We start from the raw sequence: 22,113 nt of genomic DNA, 5'->3' as shown, positions 1-22,113 counted from the left end.
GATCGGTAAGACAGGTCTACCTGCAAGAAGTGGGACAGACAGTCGGACACCACCTCTTAATCCCATTGATTGAGAGATAGTGGGACAGGTTTTCCGGCAGGACAAAGAGACAGATGGCACGCCTGCATATCTGATGATGCTGAATTTTAAATGACACTTAAGCACTTATACTAGTCAGTCCGCTTGATACCAAAAACAGAATGATGGGTCGCTTTCAATGATAACATAAAGTTAGATCTTTCAAAAAAGGTACACATTTGGGGGATTCTGAAATTTGGCCAAAGTTTCTTGAGCATTTGTGCACATTTATGTCCCCAAAATGTGACATTTAGGGCAGAAGAAAAAATATTTCTAACCCTAACAATAGATACAAGCACCACTGAAACACCACCATGTATCAACAGCTATTGTCACTCTTTATCTTTATCAAGTAGCATGTTCTTATATTTTGGTGGTCACCTGTATAGTTGCCAGTTCCCTCAGGGGAATAAATGGCTTTAAAGGTCCAGTCTGTGAGAATTAGCAACATCTAATGGTGAGACCATATAGTGCAACAGATGCAGGACTCCTCCACGGACCCCTCCTGGTCTCAAGATTATCAGTGAACTATGGTGGCCTTCACATACCAGAAAGTATGTAAACACTCTTTCACGACTTTCTCCACTCTCTCTCTCCCTCTGCCATTTCCTCTCCCTTCTTTGTTGGTTTATGCATCAGTTTTATGTCGGTGTCATTTAGAATTGGTACACAAACAACTCCCATGAAGTTGTAGGTAAACAAATGTGTTTGGGGACCCTGCCCCAAAAAAAATCAACCGTGACCCATCTGTGGGTCCCGACCCAGAGTTTGGGAATAACTGCCACAGACAGTAGTCAAGAATTACTGGTGCTTTAATGCTATAAAGGCTCTAGCGCGTGAATACAGTGTTATTTATTTTTTTAAATAAGTGGGCAGTGTGTTGTGTGGCAGCTGTGTGTGTGTGTGTGTGGGAACACGCCCATAGCGTGTAGTGTAAAGCTGTGTGAATGCCACGCCTTGCGTGTGTCAGCTCGGTCCACGGAGCCTCGTGAAGCTGCTGCTGCTGCAGCCGATGCAAATGTTCCGCTGCTGGAGAGCAGGCGCTGTCATCCAGGCTGCCGCCGCCGCTGCTCCCCAGCGAAACCTGCGCATCCAGGCCGGGAGTGTCTGTACATGCACATTATTAGGCCCTGCGGCGGTTTTTTTTTTTGTGTTATTTTTTTTAACGCATTACGCACAATGAAATTATTAGGTGTGCATGTATGCAGTCATCACATGAAAGCGTTAAATCAGCTGCAGGGAGTGAAAGCCTTTTATCTGTGGAGCCCAGTGGTTTTCTCTGACATTGCACCCTCCATCCATTCACCCCTTCTCCCTCCACGCACACACACACACGTAGCCAATAACGGGATTTTTATTAGCTTTTATTGTATCCAGAGGATGATGATCAAAGAAGCCGCAGAAGGAAAGCAAATCAATAAGTACATGTTGCAAAGACTGTGTTTTCCCTCCGCAGACAGTAACAAACACAGCAGGGTGAATGTGCTGCTCACAGGGATGCGTTAAGGTGAAGAGGGGGGATCTGGCTACTTACTGTGCGGATCCTGGGAGGAGAAAAGCGCAGCCAGCTGCGGGGACACACGGGTAGAGGAGCGGTGTCCGCCGGGAGAGAAGCCCGCGCTGGGAAAACAATCGGGATTCGTCGGGATTCACTGCCGGTTTAAGTCCGGGGGTTTTCACCGACTCCCCTTCACCCAGATATCCCCAGATTTGCTTCCTTCCCCTCTGCTGCCACACTGAATCCCACCACCGCTAACAGCGATGCTGTGCGTCAAGGCAGGAACGGGAGACATTCAACACTTCAGGAAAGGGATTTCAGAATAAAAGCCCCTCACTGTCCTTATTCAAAGAACAACTTTAAAAAAAGGGTAAAACTATGCTGCTAATATTTGCTAATACATTAAAATGCCCTTCATACATATAATAATATGATATTAACTATTTATTCAAACCATAATTTAATTTCACACATTCTAAATAAAATAAAAGTATTTGTTTGTATCGGAAATATTAAACAATATTAACAATAATATTGTTTAATATTTAATATTTTGGAATAAATTGTTAATTTCCCAGAGGGAACCTCCCAAAGAGATTAATAAAGTCGTCTGTCTGTCGTCTGTCTGTCAAACATAAATATAATTTATTAAACTGCAGTTTGATATTATGTCATTGCTATATTAGAATATTTGATTGATTTTATCAAATGATAACCAGTCAATCAATCAATCTGTCTTAATTTCTTTATTCATAAACGCACACACACACGCACACTATGTTCAAATTAAAATACAACTGATTTTGTATTTGTTTTTTTATCTGAAATATTTAACATGAATATAATATCTGTAATTAACTGTAAAAAAACAACAACAGGTACATTTGTTTGGAAGATGGTGGGTTGCAAAGTGTCAGTGGCCTAAAAGAAAATAGTCAATTGCAAATGCCCCTTTAAAAAAAAATAAAATAAAAATAAAAATAACAAATGTTTTAGGTCTTTTACTGTGAAGGTTGGGACGATTTCACTTCCGGTGTTACCTCGACTGACATGACGCATCCTTGTAGCGTTACACCGGATCCCAAAAAAGTCAGCGGGAGCGCGCATCCATTCCCTACGCGTTCCCGGTGCCTCGTTTCCATTTCCTGTCCTGCCCAACCTACACATCATCCTCGACCAATCAGTCCTGATGAGGTCATTCCACACAACACACAGACACACAACACACACACACACAGACACACATGGCACTTACTCATCGGGACAGCCTAACCAAAGCCAAACACCATAACCAATTAATCATTAACTCTTACCTTAGACCATAACCACATTTCAGATATTAGCCTCATTAGGACCAGGTTTTGGTCTCCATGAAGACTACTGGTACTGACAAGTTCAGTGTCGCATGCTGGTTCTGTAGTCTTTGTGTGGCATTCCCCAGCCCCTAAAACCAGGTCTTAATCCTCAAAAAGCCTGTTAAAGGTGTGTGGACCAGAGAAGAATGTCCTCACAAGGTCAAAATGTCCTCACAAAGATACGTTTACTCGACAGCCTATTAGAGACATGTACACAGTACAGTATAGTGAGGACCCTTATAGACATAATGCATTCCCTAGCCCCTTACCTTAACCTTAACCTTAACCATCACAATCAAGTGCCTAACCCTAAACCCTATTGTAACCCTAACTCTAAAACCAGATCTTAACCCTGAAAAAGGCCCAGACAAAATGTCCTCACTCCGTGTGGTTTTTACAATTTTGTGGTCCTCACAAAACACAAATACAAGAACAAACACACACACACACACCAGCACCTTGTCCTGTGTTTAAGTTTCTTTTTTGTTTGCTCAAGCCTGACCTCTACTGGTCTGATGTTGGAAGTTAATTCCACATCATGAATACAAGAGAGTTTCCACTTTATTATTAGGTAAACCCTGTTCAAGGTAAGTACAGCCCTCGCACTAAATCCTACATTTATGAATGTTATAATTATTGTATATTTAGAGATTCTTACCATTTGAGTTTTGTCTGCCACAGTCAATGTGTTACTATTATTATTATTATTTCTTTTTTTTTTTTTAATACATTTAATACATTTTAACACACTCTAGACCCTTCGTGAAGGCTGGATTGATGATTAGGCCGGATTAGTTTTGGTTTGGTAGTCATAATAAACCGTTTGTTTATTGCATTATAAGCAAGTGATTCCCAAAGTGTGGGTTGTGTTCCCCTAGCGGGCCATGGTGGTACTGCATGTGGGCAGTGAAAGGTCATTAAATACAGATAAATTAACAGGTTTTTTTTTTATTTTCAATTTTGTAAATTAAGTTTTGAATTGCTGCTTAATGTGTATAATAGTTTTAAAGAAAATTAGAAAATATAGCAGGTAATTGACATTTTTTTATGTAAATCATTTTATGTGAAGCAAACAGATCTAATATTTTAGTATTTACACAATGTTAATTTTAATTCATAAATAGTTATTTTTGTTGATGGATAATTCCGCACTTTGTTGTGAAACAAAATGTTCAAATATTACATGGATGTGTGTGTTGAAGGATGTTCCTACTCCTTTGTCTACCTCTTGTTTCTCAGTCGCTCTAATGTGCCATTCATTAACCTTCGCTCTCCTTTTAAGATAAAAAAAATAAAAATAAAAATGATGTGCTACATCTCTGTGGATGTCGATCCATGATATGAGAATACCTGCTGCTCTTTATCCCGCAGCAGAACACTTTGGTACAGAGGAAGGAAGAGGAGGTGAAACGAAGCTGCAGCAGTAAACCACAATGCATCCAACATCCAACTGCTGCATGTCTAGAGTGGGTGGATGTGAGAGTCATCATTGTCACCCGAACTTCAAGGGTTTTTGACCTTTTTCACTATATGTTCATGTGAGAATGAAAGAAATGTGTACAAAAAAAAAGAAAGAAAAAAAGAAAGAGTCAAAAGTCAACCGCAGAATTAAATTTAGGCAGAAATTCAGTCAGATTAGAACATCAAAAAACGTCATTTTCCCATCATTACGAAACTCCGTCAGATTAGACATGCAGCGAGACGAGCTGACGCGCAGGCAGTTGAAACGGGACGTCCCCGGTGGTTCACAATAGATTACCAGTGGAAAAAAGGAATGACACATTTCCATAATATTGTTCTATGTAAATTGTGAAAATACTTACATACAATCTGATAACTTGTTTCTTTCATACTCTCAACCAGTGCCTTATTAGTTGTCAACCACCCAATTTAGTGTTTTATCGTCTAACTGACTCTAAAGTCTACTCCACACTAGAGGAAGTGTGGGAGACCACGGACACAACGAACTTTGTAACCAATTTTCAACGTTTTCATCCGTTTAATCAAACAATTTCAGGGAGGAGATTCCAGGGATTCACAGAAACTCACGTGATTTAAGAAAGTAAATAGACATGGAGGTGGACTGTGATACGTTTGTCCTCTTTCTTGTCTGTCCACCAGTCTCATTGGTTATTTTGGGGTTCTCTTCACGCCCCGAATCAATGTTCAAGTCGTACATACCAAACATTTTTATTACTTAATAATTTGAAATCAAGAAGGCTCTAAAGCAGGGGTGTCAAACTCATTTTTGTTCAGGGGCCAGATACAGCACAATTTGATCTCAAGGGGGCCGGACCAGTAAAAATAGCAAAATAATAGAATAATAACCTATGAACAACAAGAACTCCTTTGTTTTTTCTCCTTTGTTTTACATTTAATGAAGGATAATTTTACAAAACATGAAATTTCTTGAGAAATATAAGTGCAATTTCAACAATATTGTGCCTAAATTTACTATTTACACAGCACACTGGATCTATAAAGGCACAAACATTTAGTCACGGGTATCTGGAGCATTTGACATTACGTTTAGATTAGTGTGAAATTTTAACAAATTCATCCTGTGGGCCGGATTGGACCCTCTGGCGAGCCGGTTCTGGCCCCCGGGCCGCATGTTTGACACCCCTGCTCTAAAGTGTCTGATGACATTAATATTGCATAACCTGTCGAAAATGTGGCCAATTATCTTCTTGTGTGAGGCGGGCTTTCTGATGCTACCAATCAAGCGAGGAACTTGACTAAATTATTTTCGCAATCACTGGAATCTCCCCCTCATGGCCATTTAAGAGAATACATGTTTCAGACACTTCCACATTGGCTGGCTTGGTCAGTTCGGGGTCGGTATTGTGAAAAAAATGAGTCCCAATTTTTTTGAAAATATATCAAAATTCACAATATAAACTATATTGATTTATATATTCTAAACTATAATAGTTATGACGTGAAACTGAATCTATTAATTAAAAAACATACAATAGTAACTCATAACCTGATATTAATGGGGTGTATATACCGTATATAACCGTATATACAAATTAAAGTAGTCTTCTGTTTTGAAAAGATGGAAGTAGTTTCGTCTGATAGAGCAATCCCATCATGCAACAGTCGGAGCCTGAATTGGTCATGGCAGAATTTGCCATGAATTTGCTTTGGCAGAAGCTTTTCCTGAGTCAACAAATGGAGTCACGTGACGTCCAGAGCTTTAATAGCGCCTGGTTGTAGGTGTGAACTTGTGGTTTTCAAAAACTGACACGGCACATTACACGGATTTCATTATGCAATTGGCTCTCACATTTTGTGATAAATACAATGTTTTCAGCCCCTACTTTGTTACTTTTTATGCACTCTGTCATTTACAAAGCGGTGTGTTTTGTCACTTTTGTATGAAGGTGGTCCGCTGGGGTCACTGTGGGAGACATAAACCTGTCTGAGGTAAAACGACGCATCCGTTTCCACGCACACACGCACACGCTTCTGCTCACACATGACTTTTTGCAGTCGAGTGAACCACAGTGAAAAAATACACGCGGCAAAAACACACGCCGCCGTTCTCTAGGTTACTGTAACTCAGTCAGCTCTGTCTGTGAGTGCAGAATGGGGCTTAACCCCACAGAATGTTTCCTGGCAAAACAAAGGCCCATGTGACGTCAGGAAGAGGACACCGAAATGTACAATGTCAGCACCTTCCGTTATGGTGTATCGTAATCTAGAGTCGGTTTGTTTCCACGGTCTGTGTAAGAGTGAACTATGCAGGGTATGAAAGAAGAAGAGAACGCAAAAATTCAAGTAGACTGAGTCATAACAGTTGCTAGTTCGGTTTCTTAATTCCTTTCGTATGAACGTCACGAAACTCTGCCGATGTTTTATTGCACCAAATTTCAGGAAGAACATCTTTACATGCTTTGAATTGGTTTTCAGAGCCAAAAAAAACCCCTTCCACTACATCAGAGGGGATTGAACTAAGAATACATGCTGGTTTCACTCCCGGTTATGAAAGAACTACGAAAACAATTGTTGAAATTGACAATTTTCATCTCAATTGACACAGTTTCCATAGTGATAATGGTTCATGAGAGATCACTTTTCTACTACTAGTAGTCACAGTAGTAGTAGTAATAATAATATTAATAATAATTAGAATTTGGAAATGCAGACGGATAGAAATATGTTTAAAGTTTAGATTTAAAGAAAGTAGCTATGGTAATAATTTTATATCGAGCTATTATTAGTGTAATAATTTATGTTGTTTAATGCAGGGACTATTTTTTGTTCAATAACCATTGGTTAGAGGTGTTCAATATCTGTCTGTATCTTATTTTGAAGTTCATTCATCATCAGTTTCTGTTGATTTGTGATTTGTGTTTCGATAAAACATCGTTAGTGTGCATTTTGTTTTGCATTGTCTTTCTTTCTCTATGGTTAAAAAAGAGTGTGTGAAAATGCTGATGCAACTGCCCGTTCAATCACATCACTCTCATTCGTTTCTTTCCTGCAGAAGCTGCAGCCTCTCGATGTCTCGTCTTCTCTTTACCGGCAGAACTCCATCATCATCATCATTTCCTGTGTTGGCACGACAGTTTCCATGACATCCGAGGCAAGCGCGCCGACTATAAAGGTGACTTTAACTGTTTTTTGCAGTATTTTGGTGACCTATTTTTCCCCGTGTCTTAATGTGCACGCTCACCAGAGTGAACTGATACATGTGTGCGTGGCTTCACTGTGTGAGACGACTGTGTATGATGTTCCCGACGCACTGTGTGAGGGGATGGATGTTGATGACAGTCCTCGACCTCCTGCTGCCGCCTGTGTGGAGTGGTGAGTTTACACTCAACATCAGCTGTTCTGATCTTGCACATTCCAGGGTTAATACTCATGAATATCATGTATAGGGCTGCAACGATAGATCGATTATTAATCGGTGACTAAATTAATCGTCAACTATTTAGAGTTTTCTGATTTTTCAGCTTCTTAAATGTGAATATTTTCTGGATTCTTTGCTCCATATAAACAAAGGAAATCATTAAAACTCATTCCTTTTGGTCTGTGGACAAAAGGGGACATATGAGAACATCATCATTTCCAGGTTTGGTAAACACAGATGAACATTTTTCAACATTTTCTGACATTTTTACAGCGCAAAGTACTTGATTAATCGGGAAAATAATGAGTTGCAGCTCTTTGATTTACTATAAAACTTGATAAATTACAGATACAGAAGGATTCACTAATTCAGTTAAAAATGAATAATAATCATTGTGTCGTCTCTACGAGCTAAAAGTCTGATATTGTACAAATTGATTGTACAAATGAAACTGATATCAGTGTCGGTATCAGTGCAGTCATCTGCAGATCTTTACACCTTCTGTGCTTCAAACCGTTATTGTTTCCATCAGCAGTGAAAGTGATCCAGCCTTACAGAGCGGTGGGCATCAATGGCACCGCTCAGGTCCAGTGCTTCATCCACCCTCAACCGTCCAACCACATCCAAGCCTCTGGCGTATACCCGTACCCCGACCCTGAGGAGGTCCGTGTGGCTCTGCTGGTGGGTCTCCACGGCAACCGGGAACTTTGTTCATCCGTCGTCAACCTCACCAAGCACGGAGGGACAGGAGCGAAGAAGGACAGAGAGGTACACACGTCAAAATGGCTCATTGTGCACCAATAGCGATACTGATATCAGTCCGATACAGTAATTTTAGACCTTCTTCTGGAACACATTTTCTGCTGAGTCATCTCAAGCTATTTCAAAGTCATAATTCGCTGTGCAACAAATATTATTTGACCCATTTTTACAGTCTGCGCAGAGTGAAGTATGTGATATATGGAGGATGTTTGGATAAAAATAGAGATAAATATACGGTATCTATGTAAAATACTATGTACAGACTGTAAAAATTTAACTAAAAATCAGCAACAGCGTTTTAGCCGAGTCAATATCTTCTTCAAGGGAGAATAAATGTTTGATACACTGTCGGAGAATTATGACTTTGAAATAGCTTGAGATGACTCAGCACTAATGTGCTGTTAACCCTGAGAACACAGAGCATTTCGGCTGCTTCTTTCCATGACTGTGTTAAAACGTACAGTAAATATAGAGGCTATAAGAATGTGCGATATAGATTTTCTTGTATTCTTTTTTTTCAGCCCAATTTTCACCAACTGTATAAACACACCTGAGCACTCAAAGTACTCAAAATGTTTAAAATCAGATTGAATTTGGCTTGTTTTTTTGAACAAAAAGAGAAAAGAAAAAGGGTCTAAAAAACTCTTGGAAACCCCTGATCTAGACTATTCCAGGCAAAATGACATTAATGCAGAGGTATTTTCTTCATCATCATCATCCTCCGCTTATCCGGGGCCGGGTCGCGGGGGCAGCAGTTTCAGCAAGGTCACCCCAGACTTCCCTTTCCTGAGCCACATTGACCAGCTCCAACTGAGGGATCCCGAGGCCTTCCCAGGCCAGAGCGGGGATGTAATCTCTCCACCTTGTCCTAGATCTACCCCGAGGCCTCCTCCCAGCTGGACGTGCTTGATATACCTTGGGAGGTGTCCAGGAGGCATCCTCACCAGATGCCCGAACCACCTCAACTGGCTCCTTTCAAACCCTGAGATACTTGAACTCCTTCACCTGGGGCAAGGAGTCATTCCCTACCCGGAGAAGGCAATCCACCGGTTTCCTGCTAAGAGCCATGGCATCAGACTTAGATGTATTGATCTTCATAGAGACCGCTTCACACTCGGCCACCAGTGAGCGCAGAAGGTCATAGGCCGAAGCCACGAGGACCACATCATCTGCAAAAAGCAGCGACGAGATCTCAAGCCCCCAAACCACAACCCCTCTCACACAGCCCCTCCAAACCCAGAGCCTTCAGCATTTCTGGGCGGATCTCATCAACCCCCGGGGCTTTGCCACTGCGGAGTTGTTTAACCACCTCAGTGACCTCCCTCAGGGAGATTGACGATGATCCCCCATCAGCTTCCCTCTCTGCCTCCACCATGTCGGATTTAGGAGTTCCTCAAAGTGTTCCTTCCACCGTCCGGTTACCTCCTCAGTCGAGGTCAACAGTGTCCCATCCTTACTGTACACAGCTTGGATGGTCCCCCGCTTTCCCCTCCTGAGGCCCCGCATGGTGCCGGATAGTCTTTCTCCATGTCCTCTCCGAACTTCTCCCATACCCGCTGCTTTCACCAGCTGACCAGCACTCAATTGACATGCCATATGTTTAATAAAACAGTTATCATTCATGGTTCACCAGGAGTCTGGCACACAACATGACCGTTTCATACCTGCTGGAAAAAACAAAGACAGTGCATGTTTTCCTTTCAGAGAAGGTTGAACTCTGGGCTCTAATGTGTGTTTTCAGGTGCAGTGCTCCATTCAGGTGATAGAGGGCGCAATGGAGGTGACAGTGTATGGTCTCAAAGCCACAGACACAGAGCTGTACCGCTGTCAGATAGAGATCCTCTACCCGCCACCATACCTGCGGCTCACCGGCAACGGCACACTCGTTCATGTCTTAGGTGAAGAGGAGGTTCATGTGCTCATATTCACACATCAGGGTTGCCCACTCACAGCCTGTGTCTGACTTTGTGAATGTGTGTCCACAGGTGACTCTGACTGTCCTATGCAGGAGCTTCAGGGAGCGCTGGCTCACCTGCGTGGCGAAGGAGAGGAGGGTGAGCGTGGTGAGATGAAGGCTCCACTCAGTGCTCCTGTGGTAGTGCTGGTGACACTCGTCATGTTTGTCCTCATCATCATTATTTACTTCCAGGTCAGTTATTTGATCTTTTCTCATGTTTTGCTGTAGTAGAATCAGTCAGTAAATGTATTTTTATTGATATCATTGTCCAGTGTAGTTACTATTAGTTGACTTGACAATCATCTGGTTAAAAATCACGTGTGAACAAGACTTCATTGGTTTGAAGTAGGGGGCCCCAGGTCCCTCTTGCCGTAGGCCACCAAAACATTTTTGAAACACCACTGATTGCTCTACACCCAGGGTTCTCAAACTTTGGTACGTGTACCACCAGTGGTACGCAAGCTTCCTCTGGTGGTACTTGGAGGAAAATCAGAAATACTATTCTACTGTATATACCAGGGTATGTGATCAGAGTGGAGCTGAGGAATTTGAAATAATAAATGAGATAATAATAATTATAGAGTCACCGTCTTAATGAGAGAGCAAATTATCTTATTGGGAATAAATCTGCCCCCTGTGAAAAGTCCATATCTGATTTATACTGGACATATTTACACCACTGTATTTTGACAGTGGTGATAATGGCGTTACTTCCAGAGTTGCAATAAATATACTTGGTATAAGAAGTTTGAGAACCACTGGTCTACACATAAAAACCTCTGCCTATAGACCTTATTTTTATTTTGTATCGATGAAGGGAGTGAGTCTGCTTGCTTAACAATGGAAAATGGTCAAAACTAATCAAAATGGCATCTGAAGGTGTATTTTCAACAAAGCGAGGTGAGGTTCAGAGGTGGAAAAAGTTTGCGAAGCATTTCACATCCACGTTTCCATCTTGCTTGCAGCTGATGATCAAAACCTTCCCTTTCCATTGAAGCCTTTCGCCAACAGCTGCTGTACAAACCCCTGACTGCACACCTGACACCCGTTTTATAGAAGCGATTTTATCTGTCAAAGTTGTTGCCCTGGTACTGCATAAACATACACTACTACTGACCAGAAATGCCAAACTCTCACAAGGCTCTCACAAAAACAGTGGCGGATGTCTATTAACATGTTTCTGCCAAACATAAGGTCTATAGAAGCAGGAAATGAATGTACAGTAATGGAAGAAAAATAGCAACAGTTTGTCTTTGCAGGCAGATGTTACTCATGCCTAAACATGTGTTTTCCATTTGCAGACAATCCAGTGTCAACAAGGGAGGAGAGAGACAGTACAGACCATCTCGGGTGGATACTGTTGACTTATGTGAAAACGTTGCAAGTGCAGAGCAGCGTCTGTATCTGTCCACAGATTAGCATTACCATGCCATGCATGCATTGTTTCAGGAATAGCGTTCAGGTCAGGTTTTGACCGTTTATGAAATATCACCTCTGCAAAGATTCTCTAGATGTCTGTGCATGTGGTGCCTCGTTGCTAACTCAAATCTGCCTTTTACAGATTTGTGCTTTGTTGTTTTATGCTTTCATTTCAAAATTTGCTTTCAAGTCATTAACGTGCATCACGGCTAGAGATTGTTTTCCTGCTTTGTACTGGCTAGTGTCAACGTTGTTGCCATTGCAATGTTCATCAAATATTCATGTTGGATATTTATTTGAGTAAAGTTTCTTAACTTTTTTAAATTCTTAATTGTGAATAAATCAGCTTGGGATGGACGACATAACTCTGTGTCTCATGTGTTGTTGTCTTGTATTATTTTAGTAAAATTGTGTACGATACTCAAGTATCTAACAATATCAGTCGGATACAGTAATGTTTGAGCTTTTAATCTATGAAGCTGTTAACAACACATTTGTGCCATTTCTTTTCAAAGTCATAATTCTCCAAATGTGTCACAAATACTCTTCTCCCATGAAGAAGAAATAAATAGCTCACAACATGACTCGGCTAAAACACTGTTGCCGATTGTAAAGCATGCGATACATAGGATTTTTGGATACTATTGAAACAGTATTGGCTCATCCCAAACTGTACAGGGCCTGATCTAGCACCACCATCAGGCCATAACATGTATAATTGAATGCACTGTAGGACCTTTAATGATGTAATCTGAATACATTTCATATGCTTTTGCCACATTATCACAGTAAACGTAAATGATTGAGAAAACGTTTTATGGAAGAGATGGAACCAAGCAAAGAGCATCACAGTCCCACATGAAGAACAATCTCTAAACCACTTTGCAGAAGATAAGATTTAAAAAAAAAAAAAAGGCTAACGTTTTGTTTTTCATATGAAAAAAAGGTACAGATATGACTTTCAGGTTTCTGACTAACTACCTATTTTTTTTTGCCATGCTGGCATTTCCTGTTGTCTCTGGTTGGTGGGGCTTGTGCAGAAATCAGAATGAATAGCAGTTAAAAAATGTTTTATGTATGATAAAGAGATATAAAATGAATACTGTTTTTTATATCCCTAACCTTACCTAACCTCCTTCTCACATACATGGTAAACCAGCATTACTAAGTGTGAATGATGTATTGTACATTTGAGTCGCAAACAAGTCGCAAATGAATAGACGTGTGAGGGGAAGTGGTTTTCAAATTCTTGTACCCCCCCCAACCGACACATATGAAGTATTACATATAATTATTTATGGACTTTATGATGGAGCTAAAAAGGATCATGTTTAAATTAAAAAAAAATAAAACAAAACATGGACCAAGGATTGAGCCTTGTGGAACGCCTCAAACTATTTTTGACTTTGTTGATCTTGTAAGAAGATCAATTATGACAAGATTTTCTTTCTGATAAACATTATTGTTATTTAATGATTTGACCACTGCTCACACTTGTGACATGTGCACAAGAGAATCACTCTACTGTACCTTTTTGATATTAAAATAAATGTACAGCAGAAGGTGATTGGAACATAATTCACTGACTGTGCATTTGTTAATGATTAACAATTTATATGTCTGCAATAAAGATCGAATATAGTTATTATTAGATGTTTATTTTTTACATCTTTGGAGTGCAGTAAACCCTGTGTTTTGTGGCAATTCAGTTAGCAGCTTTTGAAATATTAGCTACATACAGTTCTCATGTTTGTAAATGAGAATTGGTTCTCAAACATTTTATGGTAAAATAAATAAAATAAAAACATTCAATTACTGGCATGGCAAAAAGTAATCGGTGAATATCTCCTGCAGTAGTCATTTGCCGAAACCTTTTAACCTTTTTAATTTAATTGAAACTTTCATTTTGCCTTCCTGACTGTATAAAGATAAAAATGTAACATTGTGCACAAAGATTATCATCACCGTACTTCACAATAGTGCTGCTGACAGATGGACAGTGAATTAGCTCATCACATCTAACCCAAGCAGCAGGTGAGAGACGGGCCAATCAGTGAGCAGATCTGAGGCCTGGCAATGTTGATGAAATTTGTGGTTTCCATTTCTTTCTCTTTTTTTTACTGCACAGAAGCATTCTCACAGAAGCACAAACCCCAAAAACAGGATGTGGACGTATATAGTTCACACTATACACAACAGGTCCAAACTGAGAGACAAGTCTGTGATAAAAAAAAGTGCGTGCCTTATTTTATACCTCATTGCTCAGATTTTACGTGTGGATCTATATCATATCATGAGGTCTCGATGCAATACAACGAAAAAAAAACCACAATATCAGGAAATGTGTATAAGATCAGACCAAACACAGGAGGAAGGTGAAGATAAAGAAAAACATCAAATCCTCACATTTGAGAAGATAAAATGGTGTCCTATTAACCAGGACACAGTGAAAGTCACATGATCGCCCACAAAAACCTGCTCCACTCTGTGTCAGCATGACAGGTTTGTTTTTGTGACGTCTACGCACAGTGATACATTTCCAGTCATACATATTTGTTCAGTTCTGTTTTGCCTTCACAGAGCGAGAAGGGAACAACAAAGAAAATGATGACAGCTCGCAGCTTCAGTATCTTCATCGTCATTTGTCTGAACTTCATCCTCCACCAATGTCATGGTAGGACTCTTGTTTTGAGTTATTTATTTCACAGCATCCACAATTGTAATATTAAAAATACTGAATGAAGAACACATTTTTTGTCATTTGTCAATGTTCAGACTAATTAAATTGAAAGAAAAAAAGTAAACAAGACTCCACTTTTTCAATGAAACAAATAATTTAGAAAATACATTGTTAAGTTGATGGGAATTCATTTGGCCAAGGAGAACAGAGGCAACATCCAGACCGTTGTGTCTAAAGCCTGATGCTACCTTTAATTCTGAAGATCAGTCCTCAAGATGACATAATCATAATATATTTAATTAGAATCAGGAAAACACAAACTCTCTCTGGAATAATCCACTCTCAGTTCCTAAAAATACTTGATACTTGAGTAAAAGTACAAGTATCTTACCAGAAAATGACTTTGGTCAAAGTTGAAGTGACCTTTTACAATATCACCTGAGTAAAAGACTTAACGCTTTCACACCTAACTCTGAAAATGTCCATCTGAACTTTTTTGTTGTTGCTTATTTTAACCATAAAAAAACACCAGAGAATGTGCTTTTGCCCATTCTTCCAGAATAACTTTCAATACCTGGCAGTTATTTATAATTTACTGCATGTGACAATACTGTTTTTAATTTAAAATGAAGATACATGTTAAATGTGAAATTTGAACAGTATACAACATAGTTAAAAGTAATTTTCTGATATAAAAAGATTTAGGAGTAAAAGTAAAAGTAATAAAACAGTGAGGAGTTAGAATTGAGCAGCGGTAGCTGTCTTTCAACTGGAAGGTTGTGGGTTTGATCACGGGCTCCACTAGCTTGTGTGCGTGTCCTTGGACAAAACACTTAACCCACAGCCGCAGCGTGTGTACGTGTGGTAAAAGATGTGCTCTGTGAAGAGTTGTCATCAATACTAGATGACAACTCTATCTAAAATAGCGCTATATTTTTTTATAGTGTATAGAGCAACGGACACAGTTAAGATGGGAAAATACTTTATTGTCCGTTTGCACGGAAAATTGTCTCACAGTACATTCATTCACATTTTTTTTTTTTTTACGAAATTGTGTGATTTTAATTTTATCGTGTTGTAAAGTGTCCTTGAGTGACCTGAAAGGCGCTTTTAAATTAAATGTATTATTATTATTATTATTATTATTCACTATTCTGACAGTTGTAGACAGTAGACAGACTTAAGATGTTAGATTTAATTTCACAATATAAATATAAAATATAAGTCCCTAAAAACATTAGAAATTACACACTGAATGTAATGTAATGGTAATAACGTTCTCAATGGCCTTCCTCTGGGATTACATTTGGTTCAGGATATTTAGCAGAAATGTATTAGAGTAAATGTTAAAGTTGGATTTTCAATTTTATTAATTCTATGGTTATAATAAATTATATTAAATAACGGGATTATGATATTCCCTCACAGATAAAAAAATATAATAAAGTAAAGCCTACTGTGGCTGTAATTTTTGTTTGCAGTGTGTTTTTCAATGAATTCATTTGTTTTTATTCACCAGGGTTCGAGGTGAATCAGCCACAGTTTCAGACAGTAAACCCGGATGGATCTGCCACAATCTGCTGCGAGTACACCGTCGACAACGTCTCTGTTAAAGATGTCCGACTCAACAGCATTACGCAGTATGTTTCCTTGGGGTTTCTGTGTGAAAGACGGGTGCTGGACTGTAAAAAAAGTAGATATTGAACTTATTTGTGCCTCTTTTTTGAAAACAATCTGTACGATCATTTATAACATAGAGCAAAATATGACGGCAAATAGAGGCTGAAATGACAGGTCATCTCATCTCCTATTGTATTATCTTAGCAGCCAATCACATAGCAGCAAATTAAATGCAATTGTAGAAGGAGGAAGAAAATGTGATTTAAATGATTCACGCACAAACATCTAAACCAGGGTTTACAGAGAATGGTAGTTTTCATGGAGAGGCCTAGTTGATTGGCCTAGGTGAATGGTCAGAATGTTTAGTTACTTGCAACAGTAACTCATAGAAACACTTGTTACAACCAAGGAATGTGGAAGACATTCTGTGAGTGCACAGCAATTGAAGCAGATGGGCTGCAATAGCAGAGAAAACACACCAGATGTCACTCCTGCTACATTAGTCGGTGTCCTGTGTCGTTCACAGAGTGGCTACAGTCTTATGTCTGTGTGTGGAGGGTGAAATGTCTCCTTAAGCCATCAATCCTTAGTAAATAGTTTGTATTTATAGAGCATTTTTCTAGTCTTGGTGATAATTCAAAGTGTTTATAGCGTGTCCGCATTAGTATGCAGTGTTTATAGATGCATTCACAGTCGCCAAGTGGTCTTCAACGTCTCACGGCTGTAAGCCAAACAATCCAAGGGAACTTCAATATAAGGAAGAGGCAGAGAATAGACAAGTAAAAGGAGGCAACATTGTGGCTGCTGACGGCTGTAAAACACAGAGAACAAACTCATTTTCTGAGCCACAACTGCTCCATCCATCCAAACCCCACAAAGAAAGGCCCCCATTTGACCTTATTGCTGTGAGGCACCAGTGCTAACCACTGTCGCACCATTCCACCAAGTGGAAACAAGTACAAAAACTGTTTTTTTTGGTTCATTTTTCAGACAATAGTAAGTTTTCCTTCACCAATATATCACTACAAATCTGTTATCTATAACATTATTCAGGCTAAAGTGATGGAGAGATCATATTAAACTGGGCCTAGTGCAATGTATAGTCTGTCAATTGCTTCCTAATCATACAAGCTGTTCAAATTGGAGGGGGAAATAAAGAATAAAAAAAATCACATGATATCTTTATTGTCTCGTGTTTACATAAAGTACGAAGAGTAAAAACCCCTTAATGTGCGTCTCAAAACATCAAACTGCATCAACAGACCTAAGGTGCGGGTCAAAATCTTCACTGTCTAACATTAGCTTGTGTCTCTTCTCAGAGGAAACAAGCCGCACATGCTCTGCAAGAAGGGAATGACACACTGTAAAAACATTACCATGCATTCAGAAAATCCCAAGAAGTGGCTCTTCATCTTACTCAACATCGGGCCAGAGGCCATGGATGTGGAGTATGAGTGCGAGTTCACGGTGACAATAAATGATCTCGATGTCGAAAGGAAGGGGTGGACTCCAACCAGACTGCAGCGAGGTACGTCCAAGCTAACATCTACACTCCATGTTCCACATGTAGGGTTACTGTGAGTTAAAGGTCCCATGTGTCACATGTAGGAGGGTTTACTGACAGATAAGATATAAGTACAAGCCTTTTATTAGTACTTTAGGCAAGGGCCTTGCTTTTTTGGAGGCCGTCATCTCCTGCCTGAACAGATAAAAAAGTGGAAATTTGCTACGCCAACAACATCCTGTCTGAATTTTTATCTGTTACAATCTGCGGTGTCAAGATTAGATTCCAGGGTTTCAATTCAAGACTAGATAAACAGACGTGGAGGCGGATTGTTGGTGTCATCAGTTAATAGCTGTTGTGTTTTGTGCTGAGAAATGCAAAAAAAAAAAAAACTGTGGATGAAGTCGTGGCTTGTACAAGTTAAGGTTCTAAACAAAAGTACGCAACATCAACTCACTCTCATTGGTTCCTGCGAGGTTCTGCTCACGCCTCAATCGCTGTTGAAGTCCTAAATATCAAACATGTTTAATGTTTTTACAATTTGAATTCGGATTCGTCCGATGATGTTAATATCGCGTCTGTTGTCCCGCTCAAACGACAGGATTATTTGGCCAGATAATCTGTTCAAATCAGCCTAAAATCTGAAGACACCCAAGATTGTCGCAGGCGCTGGATTTACGACCGAAATCTCGTGTGATTCTCGTGTGTTTTGTTTTTGTGTCTGTGGAGACATTTCTGCGACAAGAGTGTCACATGTTTCAAGAGGACTGATGGAGACAACGCGGAAGCTCAACAGATACACTGTGCTAGTAAAGCGCGACGGCTGAAGGCCCTGGTATACTTCCAGACGTGTCCGAGGGCGCTGTAGCATTGTTCTCTTCTTCTTTGGTAGGAATGCATCCTATTTCCTGCGTCCAGACTTGTACCGCCACCTGACTGTGAAGTGGGATACTGCAGAACCCTGATGCACAAGTATACTAGGGTCAGCGTTATGGGACACGTGTGCGTGGAAGTATACCAGGGCCTGTAGACCTTGGCTGAAAATGGCAGAAGGCCACAGGGGGGCGATATCATTTCCACACTGGAGCTTTAAGTTTAAACACAAACAAATGTTAGTGTCTATTTTAGAGCAGTCACTCTTACTTTAAACAAATGGCCTCTGCCCAAACAGGAAATGCCTTTTAAACTCTGCTTTGTTCTTATTAACAGGTCGACAGGAAACAGGAAAGAGCCGCGTCACTCCACCTCCAGATCCTCATCAGCTTAATCAGCTCAGCTGGATTCTTATCGGTCTGCTCACTGTCATATTCCTGTGCGGCTGTGTCCTCGCCTGCCTCTACATCAGCCTGAGGGTTCGTCAGTTACTTCACTCAGTTTTTGTTGGTGTTGTGTCTTACTGTCCCAAAAACAACACACAGGTCAGTAAATATGTTCCTTTAGGAAAATGATGATGTTATAAAATCCCACGTCTCTCTTGCCCTTATCTTCATCGCCGTCGTCTTTCTTACATTAGTCGCCCTGGGATTATATACTGTACATACTAGTAAATAATGCTTATTTTATCCCCTTTATCCACTTTTTTATGATATTATGAGTAGAGTATTTCAAAATTCAGATGATAAACACATCTAAATGTTATACACTGGACCTTTAAATTAATGTGATTTTCCATTTTTGTGTATATCGCTTTATCTTTGAGGGTCACTCTAGGAACTGAGCCTAATAATAACAACAGTGAATACACTGGCAATAATGAATTTAGTGGTGGGATTAGTTTGAAAGTGACCGCCAGCCAGTTATGTTTTATTCATTTTATAGCCTGTGAGTCAAATTTCTTTTACACTTTTATTCTGATTCTGTGCCGTCTGAATATCACAGGTACAGAAACAGCGGCTGTGCTCCAGCTTTCGTCCCGCGTTGCAGTACAACAACAACAACGCGGAGAACAGCACCTACGTGGAAATGAGAAAAGCTCCTTTTCTGACAAACAAGGGTTTCGACATTTACAACTGACGTGTGTGTGGCTATATGTCAGCAGAGGGTAAACGTCCCAGTGCAGTTATGAGGTCATGGTCTGAAAGGTTTCCTCCACCTGCCTCTTTGTCACGTGTCACCGTTGCAGTACCGCAGTTGAACACCAGAGTGAGACAAAGACTGTTCAAAGGGGGGATGCTCTCTCTCTCTCATTTGTGCTTTTATTCGTGTGCTTCCATTATACTACTTAAAGGAAGCTCAAGTATAATGAATACTATAACATTTATTCTGCACTGTCAGAAAACGTTTGTTTATTTTCATTGTGTATCTAATATAGATTAATTTTACGCTTTTTAAGGCACCTGGTCGTCCCAGGTGGTGTTTTTTTTTGTTATTATTTTTTATTTACCAGTTGTGTTTGAGAGAACCTTGATCGTTCGAGAGGATTTCATTCTTTAGGACAGAAATTGAAAGAATCTCACAAACTCTTATTCCCTATGCTCACTGAAAGTAGAAAAAGTAGTCCCTCACACTCTTACTTCATATGCACAAATTCACTTAAAAGTGAATTATAATTATGTTTCTTTAAGATAACAAACAATGTGTTGCAATGTGTGTGCAATAAAATAAATAAAATAAAATATTCCACCTTTATTTAACCAGATAAAAGACCCATCAGAGATCAAGACCTCTTTCACAAGACCAGAAACTCTGATTTGTGATGCAGGCCACTCCTACTTGACACATGTGCTGCCCATCACAGCAATCAACCTCCACCTGGTGACAGGGAGCAAGTAATCAGTGGGTAATTTGACGTTTTAACCTGCACAAAAACACATAAAGTGAAGGTTTAAACATGTGAATATCTTATTTCTTTTAACAGGGGTCCATAAAAGTTCATGTAATGATGGGGTGGATCCAAAATTGTTCCCTTCTTCCTCAACACATTGTTTGTTATCTTAAAGAAACATAATTATAATTCACTTTTAAGTGAATTTGTGCATATGAAGTAAGAGTGTGAAGGACTTCTTTTTCTACTTTCAGTGATCAGCACCTTTAAAACCAACATTGATGTTTGTGTGTTTCTTTTTCCATTTATTTACAAACACAAATAAGTTTAATAAACCTTAAATAATAAAGGAAGGAGGAAAATAATCAAATACATATATGGCAATGACCTAAAATGAAAATGAATCCATTGTGACTTGCATTAACTATTTCATCTCTTTCGTTCTTTTTTGATGTTTGATATTGTTTTGTGTATCTTTTATTTGTCATTTGGAAGCAAAAAACCCCCCCAAAACCCCATTGTAATCAAACTAATCCACTGTTTAATTCATAATACCAACTGAAATATAAAGATTTAGTAGAAAACAACACAATACAGTCGCAAGTGAGTGGGTATTCATATATAAAAAAAGTCACCTTGTTACATTAATGCCACCATGCAATATACGATTAAAACAAGTTACGTTACTGAAATATGTACGAACTAGTGTTGACATAAATGCTCACACTTTATTTTTTCCATGTTTTTCTGAAAAGAATTATTGCTTGTTGAAAATGAACCAAAAATAAACGTCATGAGTTTGCTGTGTGTGACACGACATTTGATATCAGTAAAAAGGGAAAAAACAAAAGTGACTTGAGTCTGGGCCTCCAGCAGCGCATGTGAGCCTGCGCGGGCCCCATGTTTCATCCCTGTCTTTTCTATAAGGGTAATTATGTGTGAGAGCACTGTTCAGTGAACTCTGGTGGTGAAAGGTCAGCAGCAGGTTGTGTTTCAGGTGGAGATGGAGCAGGTGGAGAGAGACACATAAGGAAACACTCGCCGCAGACATTCTGTTGCCTTTATTCAAAGTTCAACACACATTTTGTACAATGCAAAGACAAACAGTAAGGTGAAGACATGACAGTACAAAACAACCCCGGTTGTCTATATAGAAAAAGCACAGTCATTTCCTCTCACGCCGCTTCGGCGAGGCCTGCTGGGCAAGAACAAAGGACAACAAAGGCAGCCTGTAATCATTGTGTAAAGACTTGTTGTCACAGACAATCAGGGAGATCAGCAACATGTCAGCGAGGGCGTGGAGGTGCTGTCAGGTGAGAGAAAGCTTTTGTCATTTGACTGAAGAACATTCCGGCAGTCACAACAGAAATCGTGATCGCGTAAAGCACCGACCAAAGCACACCCTATATTTGTTCGGGACATTTGATGCTTCGTTCGCACGAGGCATGTTATTAGTCTTACAGGTGCTCTCAACCATAAAGCCTTTGATAGACGTGCTTTCAAACTCAACCTCTGCTGCCACGTCTAACCTGCCACTTTATTAGGTACACGTGTCCCAACTGCTTCATCCACTCAGACAACCACATGACAGCAATTTGATGGATTTAGGCACGTA

At 39.8% G+C, this 22,113-nt stretch overlaps 3 protein-coding genes across 3 annotated transcripts in view; 2 read left to right on the top strand and 1 right to left on the bottom strand.

The window, feature by feature from the left end:
- The window catches only part of LOC122786131 (ras-associated and pleckstrin homology domains-containing protein 1-like), a 42,695-nt gene extending 40,842 nt beyond the window's left edge, over positions 1-1,853 (bottom strand). Inside the window, exon 1 of the mRNA XM_044052179.1 lies at positions 1,613-1,853. The gene's annotated coding sequence lies outside the window, so the exon portion shown is untranslated. The remainder of the gene's footprint in view (positions 1-1,612) is intronic.
- A 5,532-nt stretch (positions 1,854-7,385) lies between these two features.
- Positions 7,386-12,295, top strand: cd28 (CD28 molecule). Its single transcript, XM_044019341.1, has 5 exons — positions 7,386-7,746; positions 8,325-8,560; positions 10,296-10,452; positions 10,540-10,703; positions 11,813-12,295. The coding sequence occupies exons 1-5, from the start codon at positions 7,632-7,634 to the stop codon at positions 11,873-11,875; spliced, it is 735 nt and encodes a 244-aa protein (XP_043875276.1). The 5' UTR covers positions 7,386-7,631; the 3' UTR covers positions 11,876-12,295.
- Positions 12,296-14,297: 2,002 nt separating this feature from the next.
- Positions 14,298-21,303, top strand: LOC122785411. Its single transcript, XM_044051187.1, has 6 exons — positions 14,298-14,432; positions 14,511-14,604; positions 16,130-16,250; positions 17,550-17,758; positions 18,944-19,086; positions 19,613-21,303. The coding sequence occupies exons 2-6, from the start codon at positions 14,535-14,537 to the stop codon at positions 19,745-19,747; spliced, it is 678 nt and encodes a 225-aa protein (XP_043907122.1). The 5' UTR covers positions 14,298-14,432; positions 14,511-14,534; the 3' UTR covers positions 19,748-21,303.
- The last annotated feature ends 810 nt before the right edge of the window (positions 21,304-22,113 follow it).

Source organism: Solea senegalensis, linkage group LG2, assembly GCF_019176455.1.
Source record: "Solea senegalensis isolate Sse05_10M linkage group LG2, IFAPA_SoseM_1, whole genome shotgun sequence".
NCBI lineage: Eukaryota > Metazoa > Chordata > Actinopteri > Pleuronectiformes > Soleidae > Solea > Solea senegalensis.
This window is presented reverse-complemented; position numbering and strand designations above follow the sequence as displayed.

Coding starts and splice junctions, on each gene's coding strand:
- cd28 (XM_044019341.1), top strand. CDS start 7,632: ATGTGTGCGTGGCTTCACTGTGTGAGACGACTGTGTATGATGTTCCCG. Junction 7,747..8,324: donor GCTGCCGCCTGTGTGGAGTG/GTGAGTTTACAC, acceptor TGTTTCCATCAG/CAGTGAAAGTGATCCAGCCT. Junction 10,704..11,812: donor TCATCATTATTTACTTCCAG/GTCAGTTATTTG, acceptor TTCCATTTGCAG/ACAATCCAGTGTCAACAAGG.
- LOC122785411 (XM_044051187.1), top strand. CDS start 14,535: ATGATGACAGCTCGCAGCTTCAGTATCTTCATCGTCATTTGTCTGAAC. Junction 14,605..16,129: donor CATCCTCCACCAATGTCATG/GTAGGACTCTTG, acceptor TTTATTCACCAG/GGTTCGAGGTGAATCAGCCA. Junction 16,251..17,549: donor CGACTCAACAGCATTACGCA/GTATGTTTCCTT, acceptor GTCTCTTCTCAG/AGGAAACAAGCCGCACATGC.